Source organism: Aquarana catesbeiana, linkage group LG05 (assembly GCF_042186555.1).
Source record: "Aquarana catesbeiana isolate 2022-GZ linkage group LG05, ASM4218655v1, whole genome shotgun sequence".
Classification (NCBI taxonomy): Eukaryota; Metazoa; Chordata; class Amphibia; order Anura; family Ranidae; genus Aquarana; species Aquarana catesbeiana.
Genome location: NC_133328.1, coordinates 50,477,091 through 50,493,389, shown reverse-complemented (window position 1 = coordinate 50,493,389; position 16,299 = coordinate 50,477,091). Strand labels below are relative to the sequence as shown.

Sequence of the window (16,299 nt, the reverse complement as noted above, 5' to 3'; positions counted from 1 at the left end):
TCAAGGGGTTAGCTGTGTGCCTGACCAGTGTTTGATGTTGGGGAGGTGCTTTTACTAGTGGAAGGCATGGATCGGTGCTTCTACTGTACGGAAACACAGGATCCATGTCTTCTTACTGACAGAACGACAATCTGCCTTGTTTACATTGGAAGACTGTCATTCTGTCAGAGTACCGTAGGATCGGTGGGTCCTGGCGGACATCGGATCCACGGGAGCCCCTGATCAGCTCACGCTCAAAGCCCGGAAGTGCAGAATCACGTAAATATGTGATTCTGCACAGCGTTGCCGCCCCTATGGGGCGGTCAGCAAGCAGTTATACAAAAAAAAACTGCCAACAAGTTTCAGGGCTCAGAAAAAACTCTCCCTTCATCAGGGCTTCAGTTAAAATAAAAACCTTGAATTTATTCAAAATAGAGCTTTCCCGTGTGGATCTGTGTAGGGAAGCTGATGGCTGGATCAGGAAAGTTACTGGCTAGCAGTTTCTTCTCCAGCAATCAAGCCAAGTGCCTCCAATGGCAGTACCGCATTTAAAGCGAAACTAAACATAACTAGTAGCTACCTCTTAAAAAATACATAATAGAAAACTGCGAGTAGGTAGCTCTTTATTGCAGAAGAGACTTGCCATGTCTCTTCTGCAGTAGCAAACTCTTACCTGCCTGCTCGCACCTGCACACGGGAGTGTCTCATTCGTGCACAGCTGGAGCATGCCAGGAATGCACACTGAGCTGTGCATGTGCAGCTCAGTGTACATCCTGGGCATGCTCCAGCTGTGCCCGAATGAGACAGTCCTGTGCGCATGTGCGGGACGTCATTTACCGATCAGCCAATCAAGAGACCAAAAACCCATCATCCAGAAGTTGCCAGAGAGACTATAACAGTGGCTGGTGAGGGTTTTAACCTCCGTATCACTGGAAGAAGGAGGTATTTCTTTGAGTTTAGTTCGGCTTTACGTGAATAGGTCCACTGTATACCCGCAAGCCAATGCTTGGTTTGCGGTTGTGGTGAGATATCTCAATAGAAAATCACCCTTTGGCCACAATAAAAGCAGAAATTCAGGAGGTGGAAGTATCTCCTCCTAACAGCCAGGCAGCTGCTGCTCCACCGCAGGATTTAGAGTGTCACCAATGTGGACAAACACTTACACAGTTCATAAAGTGGTTGTAAACCCTTACATGTACCCAGTGAAGTGACTGCTAATGCACAGAGATGAAACAAATCTTCCTAAATAAGGTGTACCTGTCTTCTCTACAGCCCTCTAGATCTGATCAAAGGCTTTTTCTCAGCTCCAGAAGGCAGGGGAGGGGGTCTGATGTCACATACTTACACAGCATAGAGCAGGCTACTGAGTGTAATCTGAGACCTAAGTGGAGGGACAGGACACACCCCCTATACACGGTCTCATAGGGAAACATGCACAGCTGAGGCTGTCAATCACCTTCTGTGTGCTGGAGAGGGGGTGGGACCATCTCTCGAGATTCTGTGGTGTTGGCTTAACCTGTGACTCATGCATTAGCAGAGGGGGAGGGATCAGATAGATCAGACCGCACTACGATTGAGACTAGTACATTATAGAGGGATATGCTTTGTTCATTTTTCATTTTAGAGGTTTACAACCACTTTAACCTGCATCTGGGGCTGTCATAGTCATTAGCCCTTTAGATTTCTCTAATGTTATCCATTCCCGACTCAAACAAGGAGCAATAAAATTGGGTGACTTACCAGGACTCTCAGCATCCCAGTGAGTGTACAAAACCCTTTCCTTGTTGGTCCATGTAAAAGTCTCCTTTTCCCCCATGTTTGAGAGTCCTGTCCAGAAATATTTCTCTGGTCTAAGCCCGATCAGACTTGTTAGATAGGCCTGTTCAAATCTGCAAATGCCAAAAAAATCAACATCCTGTCATAATATTATCAACATTCCTTCTTAAACTAATTGATATTTTGCTGAATTGTAAGAATAAAATACATTTTCTTGAAAAAGCAGAAGATTGATACAAAAAGGAATTTTGGCACATTATATATGTAGCATCCTCCTGGTTAGGTGCTAGTAGGTTTTGGCAAATTTAGTTTTTGCTCCTCTGTAGCCAGAAGAGCTGGTTGAGCTTTTGGCTGTTCTGAGTTTCACAGGCTTCAAATTTTCTGCATTTCAGAACTCTCTGGGTTGTTTTGGAACACAGGTGTGGAGCAATCAAATGGGCTGCATGACTATTTATGCTGCCTCAGCCTATCCTTGGTCAGGAGGGCGACCAGCAGGGGGCTGAGGTGTGCATAAATAGTCTGTGACCTAGAATAGCAGGGTCCTTTACCTAGTGGAAAGAGACCCGGACTGGAGGGGCTATCTGCCCTCCTGGGCTATCCAGTTACAAGTGGTACAACTGGGTCCTAGGTTGGGGGAGTTGGGGAGCTGATTGCTGGAGCTGCAGGAACAATTTGGAGTAAAGTCTGCTGAGGATCTGGGAGGCTCATGGTACAGGGTCTGGCTAATATTGGAAGGAGACATCCATGTTTACAGGGACATGGTGAGTAAAGGCCTGAGAGAGAGATCTGTTCCAGAGTTTGCTGACTTAGGGTTGTTTCCAGTATGGGATCCCCCTGAAGCTTTAAGTCCACTTCCTCTTATACTAGAGGTCTACATTTAAGAAGTTAGTTCTACTAGAGAGTGTCCTCATTTCAAGTTGCACTAGTTCTGGAGTATCCCAAGGCTCACCCTCTTCCCCATCCCAGTTCTTAAACCAATAAACCTTCCAAAAATAGAAGCTCCTGTCTGGTAGTTGAGTGGAGAGACTAAAAGGCTGCTGTGTGCCTGGCTGCTGTGTACCTAGTGGGGAATGGACCTAGGGACAGGCAGCGGGACCAGGCAAGGGTCTGACCTGCACATACGGTACCTGTCTTCCACTGTCATCAAAAAAGCGGCATGTGTATTGCAAGTGGAGTTGGCTTCTGAAAATTTGGACATTTCGTCACCTATGAAGTAGCAATAAAATCCATGTCTTTTCCATCCCTGAAAACATAAGAGTACAATCATCAAACCGAATGAATAAATTCCGTATTTGTGTGCCCATACAATTGTGAAGAGGTAATTGAAGCACATTGGCTAACAGTGTGCATGTATCTGTTTCACTGTTTCAAAATTAGAAGATTAAAGTGTTGGCCATACAGAATGTCATTCTTCATGCCATCTACCTGTGGGTGATAGCATGAAAACCTGTATCCTGGCATCTTTTCTGTTAATCATAAAAAAATGTAAAGTTAAACTCCAGCAACAACTTTGTTTAATTATGGATAGAATTTGGAAGGTTTAAAACATCTATTACATTTTTATTAATGTGCCTGTTGGAGGGATTTTCAAAATTTCTTGTGTTGTTACTGGGGTAGAGAATGTGTGTGAACTTATGAGCAGGGCCGTCTTTAATATTGATTGGACCCTGGGCAAAACTTTTCTTGGGCCCCCCCCAGTTTACTGAATCAGATCAGGCAGCTATTGCGATTGGTTGCCAGAGGTTACAGTGTATCATTACTGCTCACTAACTGGTTGCTAGAGGTTACAGCACACATTATGGCTCACTGATTAGTTGCTAGAGGTTACAGCACATGATTTCTGCTTGTTGATTGGCTGCTAGAGATTACTGTGGATATGACCTCAGGGGGGCATGATATACATATCAATGCCACCGCCCGCCGCTATTTACATATGAATGCCGCCTCTATTTACATATGAATGCCGGCGATTTACATGTAAACACAGGGTCTGCAGGTGAGTCATCTGTACACAACAAAAGGGCAGAGCTGGGCAACATTAGTAGCAGCACTTTACACTGAGATATTGGGACACAGCACGGACTAAAACCTCAAGGGACGAGGGAATTTAAACCAGGATAGTTGGCAAGTATGAGACAGATGCTTTGGGCCCCACAACAATGACAGGGCCCAGGGCAGCTGCCCCTTTTGCCCTGCCTTAAAAACGGCCCTGCTTATGAGAATGGACTAAAAGTGTTGTCTCTAGAATTTTTTTAAAGCCCAACTTAACTTTAAGTTAATGGCCCCTTAAGGCCCTTTCACATCAGTTTTTGATACGATTTTGGGGTTTTAAAAGCAGAAGAAAAATGCATTAAACATTTATTCCTTTTAAATCCTATGGAACCTTCACACTGCAGGTGCGCTGCGCTTTGAAAAGTCTTGCATGCTGCATCTTTGGTGCATTTTTTCAAAAGAACCTTCCATTGTAAGTTAATAGGAAGGCATTAAAAGCGCATCAGCGTGAAAGGGCTCTTAAACTGAACAAAAGTGCATCCAAAATGAATCAGTGTGAAATGGCCTTAGCAGTTCATTTTCTTCAGAAAGCAGCCACAGCCTGAGTAGAAAGGCCTGCTCCCCTGCCAACATGCTACAGAAAAGGACACTTGCTCTCTGTGTGGAAGCAGTGGTGTCCCTGCAGTGGTCCAGCGTGACCCCTGCTAAGTCAGGTTTGTAGTTCTGCATTGAGCAAAGCCCACTGTAGAGTTTTGTCACTGTCTCACAAGGGGTCTGTAAGACATCTGCAGAGAGATCACTGCTTCCACACAGAGAGCAATGGTCCTTGCTGGCAGGAAACAAACTTTTCTATTCAGGATTTGGCTGCTTTCTAAAAAAAAATGTATGCACCTGAAATGTAATAAGCTAATTTAAACTGAAAGCTCAATTGGAAATTTAAATAGAGTATTTGGCTGGAGAGACATGTACTTATTCAGATTTTAAGACAGGACCCACCAGAAAATTCCTACTAACTTGATCATTGGCTGAGCTTGGCACACATGTGACCAGTAGGGTTGCCACCGGTCCGAAATTCACCCGGACAGTCTAGGTTTTGAATCGTGTGTCCGGGTTTCAGACCATCTAAAAACCCGGACACAATATTCAGAATGGCCTGTGGCGCCCCAAATAACCGAGTACCACAACCTCGGAATGCATAGGTGTGCACATGAGCCCCACCCACATACAAAAACAGGAGGGAAGAGAGGGCTTGATCTGCTCCTCCTCCTCCCGCCCCACCACTGTGTTTGTCTATCCACACTCCAATCTCCAGATGTGTGGACAAGAAGTTTGAAGCTCAGCAACTGGCAGATACATCATGGATAAAAGGTGTTGATGCCTGAGCCTCCATCCTCAGGTAAGTGAGCTGACCATCCAATGTCTTTGACTGAAGTCTCCCCCTACCCTCCCTTCTGTCTCCTGCCTCCAAGCAAATGAGTACACTAAGGTAAGGGGGACTCTGATGTAAGGGGGGCTTTGAGAACCCTAATTTAAGGGGAAATGCTGGGAATTCTGATGTAAGTGGGAGGAGTGGTTAGCAGAAACCCTCTTACATCAGCGTTCCCCTTTACACCATAGTCCGCTGTCCCCCTTAATGATAACATTTTTCCGTGTGCGTCTATAGTGTTTGGCTTGAAGAAATGGTGACAACTCTAGTGTTCCTTTTCTCCAACACATCAGAAAATCTGTGTAGATTAAATCTGAACTCCAGACAAACAGCTGAATACACAGATGAATTACATACATGAGAGCTGTTTTTTAGCCAAATGAATTGTATTTCTGTACCTACATTCCCTGGATTTACAAAGCTCTGCCACACGGGACAGCCAGACAGATTACATCAATTAGTTTGACTACAAAAGGGATATAGTGTTATCTCTTCATTCTCAGCCGTTTTTACTGGACCGTGAATGAACAGCAGAAGACTAATGAGGTCATCCCTTTGCTCACTCTGTTGTCTCCTCCTATCAAGCAGTGCGTATTAGTTGCGGTTTAGTTTTAGTAAATCAACCCCAATCTCACCTCCACCCAACAGGGGGAGCTAACAAGTCACCCCCCCCCCCAGTGCTGCATTTGGCACCTTTTCGGGGGGGGAGCAGGTACCTGTTTTTGACGGGTACCTGTCCCCACTTCCGAGAGATCTCGCCGCAGCAAGATCACATGAAAGTTCGGCCCCCTTCTTCCTTTAGCCATTCAGAAAGCACTATGTGCTTCGTGCATGCGCGGTAGGGAACTGACTGCCGGTTTACCTTACCACAAATAGACTGTGGAAATTCAGAAGGAGAGCCATGATGTGGAAGCTTATGGATCATTTGGGCTACAGCAGGAGCTGTTTTTTCCCAGACTATGAACCGAGCGACTTCCTCTTGCAGTGAAAGGATCAGGGTGTGCACATCTATCTTCCTAAGTGCACACCATCCAGCCACTAGTCAGCGGCCTGAGCCAGAGATTGGGATGCTGTGTGCTAGGGAGCGGGGATTAAGCTACTGTCAGGACCCAGTGTCTTGCTGTAGAGAAACTGGAGCACTGTTGGTCTGTGGGCTGATAACCAGAGCCACCCCAGTCATATCTAGAAGATGTCTGAACAGCAGGACCATTGGGTTTTATCACTGGGACTGGTGAAAGAGCATTGCTGCCATTGAATTATTGATTCTAGTAGAGACTGAGCATATAGGGACAGGACATTTGACTTATTGCAGACTTTACTAGGACTGTATTTATATGCACCACCACTGTAAAGACAGGGCCCCAACGCTAGCTGGCTGAAGAACTAGGGCAAATAATTGTCTCCTCAGATAGCTGTTCTACAAGGTTCTACACTTTTTTTGTTCTACACTTGCTGCCTATAGACAGGGGTACATCTGCAGTAAGGTCTGGGTCTTAGCAAAATTATTTCTAACAGTACATTTTACTGGGGGCAGGAAAGTTAAAACAGCATTGACCGCTTTTGCCATTACTGTTATCTGTGTCACTGATTAATGTTGATTTGTGGATTACCATTTATATACATAGACCTATTCTAGATGGCAGCATTATATTAACTCCTTTGTCTAGAACTGTGTTTGATTTACATTCTAATTGTTTCTACATCCACTTACTGCCATCTATTTTAATACATTATAATATAACACATTGCTTCATTCTTAACCAGTCTGAATGTTTCTTTCTTGTACAGAGCTGTAGTGTGTATTGAATATTTGCATTTATGGTAGTCATAGCAGTGCAGTATCCTCTTTATTTAACCTGGAGTGGCAGAGGGACTGAAGTTGTTCACCAAGTCGAGGCAAAAGAACAGAAAACCCAAATATCAAGTGGCTCCTCTGGGGGTAGTGCTACAAATAAAATATATTCAATTATTCTTAAAGTAGAACTATAGGCTAAACTTCTTTTTTTCATTTTGGATAGAGCAAGGAAGGGTTATAACCCCTGTCAGATTTTGTTTTGCCATCTGTGCTTCATTGGGGAGATTTCACTTTGCTTCCTGTCCCATACCCAAACAGGAAGTGAGAGGAAATCCCTGCAAATTAAGGGAATTCCTTGGGGTCCCCCAGGTCACCAGAACTAGTGTCCCCATTGGAAGATTCCCTCTTTATTACTTTTTTGGGGACAACCCAAAATGTAGGGTTTTTCATTTCCTTTCACTTTCAATGATAATAATAAACAGGTGAAAGGCTGGCCATACATTATACAATTTGCTTGTACAATTTTCCTTTAGATTTACCAAAACCATATAATAGGAGGTCAAACCTAAACACGTTGAATTTGTATGCAATCAGGCAGGCCCTTGCACTACATAGTTAAAGGTAAATCTAAAGGAAATCGAACAAGAAAATTGTATAATGTATGGCCAGCTTAACAGAGAGGGTGAATCTCTTTACATAGTTACATAGTTAGTCAGAATGGAAAAAGACACAAGTCCATCCAATTCAACCAAAAGAGAAAAAAATACAATCCCATACCTACAGTTGATCCAGGGGAAGGCAAAAAACCCAGCAAACCATGCTCCAATTTGCTACAGCAGGGGAAAAAATTCCTTCCTGATCCCCCGAGAGGTAATCAGATTTTCCTTGGATCAATTTTACCTATCAATGTCAGTTCCCAGCTATATTATATTATGTACATTTAGGAAAGAATCCAGGCCTTTTTTAACCACTTCAGCACCGGAAGAATATACCCCCTTCCTGACCAGAGCACTTTTTGCGATTCGGCACTGCGTCGTTTTAACTGACAATTGCGCGGTTGTGCGACGTGGCTCCTAAACAAAATTGATGTCCTTTTTTTTCCACAAATAGAGCTTTCTTTTGGTGGTATTTGATCACCTCTGCGGTTTTTATTTTTTGCGCTATAAACAAAAAAATAGCGACAATTTTGAAAAAAACACAATATTTTTTACTTTTTGCTATAATAAATATCCCCAAAAAATATATAAAAAAACATTTTTTTTCCTCAGTTTAGGCCGATACGTATTCTTCTACATATTTTTGGTAAAAAAAAAATCGCAATAAGCGTTTATTCATTGGTTTGCGCAAAAGTTATAGCGTGCACAAAATAGGGGATAGATTTATGGCATTTTTATTGATAATTTTTTTTTTTTACTACTAATGGTGGCGATCAGAGATTTTTATCGTGACTACAACATTATGGCGGACACATCGGACACTTTTGGCGTGATTTTGGGACCATTCACATTTATACAGCGATCAGTGCAATTAAAAATGCATTGATTACTGTGTAAATGTGACTGGCAGTGAAGGGGTTAACCACTAGGTGGCGCTGTAGGGGGTAAGTGTGTCCTAGGGAGTGATTCTAACTGTGGGGGGGAGGGGCTGTGGGTGACACATCACTGATCATAGCCCCTGATTACAGGGAGCTGTGATCAGTGACAGTGTCATTAGGCAGAACGGGGAAATGTTTGTTTACATTAGTACCTCCCTGTTCTTCCTCACCGTGAGATAATCGCAGGTATCCCCGCGGAGTCTGTGGGACCCGCGATCATGGTCACGGAGCTCCCCGGTGCGTCCGCAAGCTGCCTCTTAAAGGGCAATGTACAGGTACATTAATATGCCTGTACGTGCCCTTCTGCCGCAGTATATCTGCGTGAGGCGGTCGTGAAGCGGTTAAAGCAATCTAATCTCTTTAATGGGAGCACAGACAGCAATAAAAACCTACAGGTGTTCTAATCCCTCTTCACTCTATCCAAAACTAAAAAAAAAGTTTTGCCTTTAGTTATACTTTAACTGAAAAATGTCCCTTTTTTGCGCTCAACTTCCTCCAAAACTTCAAATTCTTTTTAATTAATAATTTTAATTATTAATTAATTTTATTATCTCTCAAACAAGAAAAAAACTTAATATAAATTTCATTTTTGGAACAAGAAATGCACAAAAGAGCAATTTTGACACCAAACCACAAAAAGGGAAATGGACAAGGTGTGGGTCAGCATATTGTGCAACCTTGGACCACACTACCAGGAACACAGAAGTGAGTCACATTTGTTCAGAAAATTGATCTCCAAATTTAAACTGTCAAATTTGTTCTGTTTTATTTATTCAATATTTTTTTTTACTCTCTTACTTGGTATTCACCAAAAACACAGCTCAGATTCCCAATATCCACTCACACAGCCTCATACAGAGGATAGGTACAGGTCCACAGTGCCTTAAAAAAGTATTCACACCCCTTGAAATTTTCCACATTTTGTCACGTTACAACCAAAAACATAAATGTTTTTTATTGGGATTGTATGCGATAGACCAACACAAAGTGGCACAAAATTGTGAAGTGGAAAGGCAAATGATAAATGGTTTTCCAATTTTTTTACAAATAAATATGTGAAAAATTGTGGCGGGCATTTGTATTTAGCCCCCTTTACTCTGATACCGCTAACTAAAATCTAGTAGTACCAATTGTCTTTAGAAGTTACCTAATTAGTAAATAGAGTTCACCTGTGTGAAATGTAATCTCAGTATAAATACAGCTGTTCTGTGAAGCCCTCAGAGGTTTCTTAGAGAACCTTAGTGAACAAACAGCATCATGAAGCCCAAGGAACACACCAGACAGGTCAGGGATAAAGTTGTAGAGAAGTTTAAAGCAGGGTTATGTTACAGAAAAATATCCCAAGCTTTGAACATCTCAGCACTGTTCAATCCATCATCCGAAAATGGAAAGAGTATGGCACAACTGTAAGCCTACCAAGACATGGCCGTCCACCTAAACTGACAGGCCGGGCAAGGAGAGCATTAATCAGAGAAGCAGCCAAGAGGCCCATGGTAACTCTGGAGGAGCTGCAGAGATCCACAGCTCAGGTGGGAGAATCTGTCCACAGGACAACTATTAGCCATACACTTCACAAATCTGTTCTTTATGGACAAGTGGCAAGAAGAAAGACATTTTTGAAAGAAAGTCATAAAAAGTCCCCTTTGCAGTTTGTGAGAAGCCATGTGGGGGACACAGCAAACATGTGAAAGAAGGTGCTCTGGTCAGATGAGACCAAAATTGAACTTTCTGGCCTAAAAGCAAAACACTATGCGTGGCAGAAAACTAACACTGCACATCACCCTGAACACACCATGCTTTTCTTCAGCAGGGACAGGGAAGCTGGTCAGTGTTGATGGGAAGATGGATGGAGCCAAATACAGGGCAATATATATTAGTAGAAAACCTGTTATGCCCCGTACACACTGTCGGACTTTGTTCGAACATTCCGACAACAAAATCCTAGGATTTTTTCCGACGGATGTTGGCTCAAACTTGTCTTGCATACACACGGTCACACAAAGTTGTCGGAAAATCCAATCATTCTGAACGCAGTGACGTAAAACACGTACGTCGGGACTATAAACGGGGCAGTGGCCAATAGCTTTCATCTCTTTATTTATTCTGAGCATGCGTGGCACTTTGTCCGTCGGATTTGTGTACACACGATCGGAATTTCCGACAACGGATTTTGTTGCCTGAAAATTTTATATCCTGCTCAAACTTTGTGTGTCGGAAAATCCGATGGAAAATGTCCGATGGAGCCTACACACGGTCATAATTTCCGACAACACGCTCCGATCGGACATTTTCCATCGGAAAATCCGGCCGTGTGTACAGGGCATTACAGTCTGCAAAAGACTTGAGACTGGGGTGGAGGTTCACCTTCCAGCAGGACAATGACCCTAAACATACAGCCAGAGCTACAATGGAATAGTTTTGATAAAAGCATATTGATGAGTTAGATTGGCTTAGTCAAAATTCAGACCTAAATTCAATTGAGAATCTGTGGCAAGACTTGAAAATTGCTGTTCACAGACGCTCTCCATCCAATCTGACAGAGCTTGAGATATTTTACAAAGAAGAATGGGCAAAAATGTCACTCTCTAGATGTGCAAAGCTGGTAGAGACATCCCCAAAAAGACTTGCAGCTGTAATTGCAGTGAAAGGTGGTTCTACAAAGTATTGACTCAGGGGGGCTGAATATAAATGCACGTCAATTTTCACATATTTATTTATAAAAAATGTTGAAAACCATTCATCATTTTCCTTCCACGTCACAATTATGTGCCAATTTGTGTTGGTCTATCACATAAAATCCCAATAAAATACATTTACGTTTTTGGTTGTTACATAACAAAATGTTGAAAATTTCACGGGGTATGAATACTTTTTCAATGCACTGTAGCTGCCTTGTTGAGAGTGCATGGTCAACGGACATACAGTGAAAACCCACAATAGGAAAAATGGCCAGCACACCAAAAAGAGCTCCCATCCTAAACTTGATTTCAGTACTTAGTGAGTCACTGACCAGGAACAAGCATGCAATCAGTGAAGTCGGAAATTCTGGACTGGCTATATAGATTATAGTGCAAAAATATAAAAAAAAACCTGCGCAAAAAGGAAATAACTCTATTGTGCATGAATGGAGAAGGAAGTACCCCCCAAGAAACTGGGACTTTAACGGCAACAAATATGCAAAAGTACAAAAATACAAATATTATTAATTAAATATACATATATACACATATCAAACCACTAAAAAACAGATGACAGAGGATGAATTCCCATGAAGTCCAGACAGGCCAACGCGTTTCAGGACACAAACGTCCCTTCATCAGGGGTTAAAAGTCAGGAAGGAATTACACTGTGTAGAAATCAAATACATGAATAAGAACAACAAAAATTGTTCTTAACGATGTCTGGGTTTCTTTTGAGAATTTTTTTTCTTCATATTTGCTCGTAGATTCATATTTCTACTTGAAGATTGGCATGGGTGTCTCTCTCTTTTCCCCCTTGACTACTGTGGCTCTCCTGCCTTACCCCTAGTGTGGATTTTTAATAAGGTATTGATATAGATATATATACATTTTTTGGCCGATGTGGTGCAGTCCAATATACACACACCCTTCATATATTTCCAAATATCGTTCTTTTTTTCTTTTTTATCCCATTTTTTATCAGGCTGTGCATTTTTGGAACATTTCAACAAAATTTGGCGACTCATAATCACTTGTGTGCCACTTTGCTACCATGGTGGGACTTGTGTGGATGCTTGGTGGCCCACTTGGTACATCTGTGTCCGTGTGACATCCTTGGTGTATGACTGGGATGCCATTTTGCCCCCGGTCCAGCAGTGTAACTACATGATGACCATTCAGGGTATGCCTCTATGCAATTTTCATGCTGTATGTCCTATGATACAAATATTTTTTGTTGTTCTTATTCATGTATTTGATTTCTACACAGTGTAATTCCTTCCTGACTTTTTGCCCCGATGAAGGGACGTTTGTGTCCTGAAACGCGTTGGACTGTCTGGACTTCATGGGAATTCATCCTCTGTTTGTCATCTGTTTTTTAGTGGTTTGATATTTGTATACATGTATATTTATTTAATAAAATTTGTATTTTTCTACTTTTGCATATTTGTTGCTGTTTCTTGGGGGGTACTTCCTTCTCCATTGATCTCACAAGGGATGTTGGCAACCTCTAGTGATATGTTTGGATGTTCTTTTTCCTTTATGTCTACCTATTGTGCATGAATAACAACAAATAAAGTGTCACTGCTCCCACAATACAATGTGAAGTAATAAACTCACTTACAATCAAATAAAAAAAGTAGTGCTGTGACTAAAACGTAGGCATGTGCAATTCGTTTCTTTCCGAATTCGTTTTTTAACGAATTTCGACAAATTCGTTAATTTGGGAATATCCGAATTAACGAAAACTTGTTTAACGAATTTTTTCCGAATATTCGTAAATTCGATAAAATTAGACATTCGTAAATTCGGGCATTCGTACATTCGTACATTAGTAAATTAGTGAATTCGTAAATTTGTAAATTCGAAAATTACTAGTAACTTTTAAATTATAGGTATTGTAATTTCTGAAAAAATGGAATGGAACGTAATGAATTAATAATAATAAATAATAATAATAACAGCGTTTTATTATTATTATTTATTATTAATTTGTTCAGTTCCATTTGTTTAGATTCAGCATTCGTTTTGGATAATTCGTAACTTCGGATAAATTCGTATTTGTTACGTTCACTGACAGTCAAATTTGAAAGGAAATTACAATACCTATAATTTAATAGTTAGTTACTATTTCAGATTTTTGAATTTTCGGGTTTTTGGATTTTCAAACTTCGAATTTACAAATTTCCGAATTTTCTAATTTACAAATGTACGATTTTACGAATTTACGAATGTACGAATTTACAAATGAACAAATGTAAAAATGTACGAATGAAAGAATGTACGAATGTACGAACGAACGCATTTACGAATTTTGTTTTTTTTTTGGATGCATTCATTAGGTTGATATTTTGTTTCTCCGTATTCAATGTGCTGGTCAAGTTCGTTTTCAGGATTTGTTTCATATATTTGTGTGCATTCGAAAAGTTATCCAATTTTTTAAATTCTATTTTTAGGCGGATCCAAATTCATTGTGCATAATAGCTGGTTGTTAAGGAGCAGGCATCTGCTGCATCCTAAACAACCATGACTCCTCCGCTGTCAGTGGAATTCCTCCAATGGAAATCCAGCGTCAGCGGTTAGTGCCGACACGCATAAAAAAAAACCTTGCCGCTCACGGAACACAACATGTCCCATTGAGAGACACTCGCCGAATTAAAGGTAAATATGGGGGTGGGGTCACCCAGTGGGGGGGGTCTGCTGCCTTTCTTTTCACACTTACTAGATGAAGGAGAGACAATACTTGTAAGTTTTACTTAACCCCTTTAGTTTCACTTTAACTGCAGTAGAGAAAAATCAAATTTCCTGATCTATCAAATAGGGTTTTGCTGTGTGCCAGAGCTGTGTAGATCCTAGAACTGGATTGACAGAAATGCAATTGCTTTGGCAGGTAAAAAAAAAAATCCCACATGATTGTATTTCATCTATGTATTTAGCTGTTTGCCTAGAGTAAAGAAAAATAAAGAATATGTATTCAATACTCTGATATAGGGTATAGGTTCCCTTAATGTTATGCCAGGAACAGGCATGATCCTTCTGTAATGTGAATTGGCTTGAACAAGTGTAACATAACACCTTGATCATACCTCCCAACATTTTGAGATAGGAATGAGGGACCCCTACTAATAAACATATGTAGGCATAGGACACGCCCCCTGCCACACCCCCTTAAAGGAGAATTAACCAAAAAAAAAACACTACTATTCCTTTATATTGGCTATTAAAATGTACAAATGCAGCAATTTAGAAACTGGATGAAAGGTTTAGCACCGGGAAACACTTATTGAAAGATAAAAAGTCCTTTTTTATATACAACTATATGGATCAGACCAAAATGAGGGACCAATGAGGAGGAAAGAGGGACAGAGGGACATTTCTCCAGATCGGGGACTGTCCACCAAATCAGGGACAGTTGGGAGCTACGCCTTGACGTGTTCAAGAGACTCTTGGAATGTTCAAGCTGACCATATAAAACAGCTAGAGAGAAATTTACAAACAAGTAATAAATTGAAATTCAATGAATTACCGTACTGCAGCCGGGCTCATCAATTGGCTTTCGCTCGTGATCAATCGGCAAGGGTTTTCTCTTGCAAATATAAGGGAGCTTCTTCTCGCATGCCTGATCTGACCAGTGACCAAGCTGAACAGAAAAGGAAAGAAAATGCTAATTAAATTCTGAGCTATGTTATTATTATACAGGATTTATATAGCGCCAAGCTGCCAACAGTTTGTGCAGCTCTTAACACTACTAATGGAATAAAGACTGTTCAATCAGCAAAGTGAATGTTAGTAAGGTGAGGCTGTGTTAACTTTGCATACCCAATAATGTGCCAGAAAAAATATCCTGTTTTTTTTTTTGTTTTGTTTTTTTATACCCCTTGCTTAATGATTCAATATTTAAAGTGAACTCAGGTTTACCTTATTCACTAAAAGGGATGAGCTGGGGTTTGTTTCAAATCCATGTTGGCTGAACCCCAGAAAGAAGTTATCCGTTCCAATGTCACTGAACGAATATGGTCTTGTGGCCATATTAAGTCAATGATGTCACAAGCAGCCCTGTCCATTTGTGTATGTGCAGCTGCGGGGTGGGGAATGCCTTGGCCTTAGCTGATTTGACTGGCACTGACATTTTCCTTCTGGTTCCGGACCAAACCCAAGCTCATCCTTATTCACTAACATTCACTTTGATAGGCGAACAGCTGGTACTCCTTAGTTGTATCAACTAAAAAATAGTTCTGATCGGCTCATTAGATTGCTTGAAAAAATAGTGGGATGCATTCCTAAATGCACAAAATATAATTGGATCTTAACATTTGTAGGTAATAACATCACAGAGTGTTGATCCAGGGAATATCTCCTTTGGGAGATCAGGAATGAAAGTGATACTAAAGGCTCAAGTTTTTTTTACCTTTATGCATTCTATGTATGAAGGTATAAAACCTTCTTTGTGCAGCAGCCCATCCAGCCCCCCTAATACTTACCTGAGCCCCATCTCGATCCAGCCATGTGCAGGAGAGCCTAGACTCTCCTGAGACTATCCTTCTTCCTGAGGGAGCCATTGGCTCCTACTACTGTCAATCACAACCAATGAGAAGAGAGAGGGGCGGAACCATGCCGCAGCTCTATGTGTGGGTGGACACACAGAGCAGCGGCCCAGGTACCCCCATAGAAAGCTGTTTGCTCTGGTGCAATTGGCAGGAGGGAGGGGCCAGGAGTGCCATTGGGGACCCGAGAAGAGGAGGATCGGGGCTGCTCTATGCAAAATCACTACACAGAACAAAAAAGTATAACATTTTTGGGTTATTTTTTTTTTTTTTTAAACTTGCCTTTAATATCACTTGAGTATTTTTTTTAACCCCACTGGAACAAGTAGAACCATGCATTATAGGGGTTTTTTTTGTCTTCCTCTGGATTGACTGTAGGTATAGGACTCTGTATATGGAGGTTTTCTATTTATTTATTTTTCTATTAGTTGAACTGGATGGACTTGTGTCTTTTTTTTTTAGTGTAACTATGTATCTATGCAACACCCCTTGTTGTCATTCTCAAATGATGTCCA

The 16,299-nt window shown here is 41.3% G+C and overlaps 1 protein-coding gene across 2 annotated transcripts in view; it reads right to left on the bottom strand.

Annotated features, from left to right (window-relative positions):
- The window catches only part of LOC141144246 (macrophage mannose receptor 1-like), a 246,203-nt gene that overhangs the window by 189,102 nt on the left and 40,802 nt on the right, over positions 1-16,299 (bottom strand). For both annotated transcript variants that reach the window (XM_073629729.1, XM_073629727.1), the window contains exons 9-11: positions 14,767-14,880; positions 2,883-2,998; positions 1,720-1,868 (exon numbers count right to left, since the gene is read on the bottom strand). In XM_073629729.1, the coding sequence (XP_073485830.1) occupies positions 1,720-1,868; positions 2,883-2,998; positions 14,767-14,880 (379 nt within the window). The remainder of the gene's footprint in view (positions 1-1,719; positions 1,869-2,882; positions 2,999-14,766; positions 14,881-16,299) is intronic.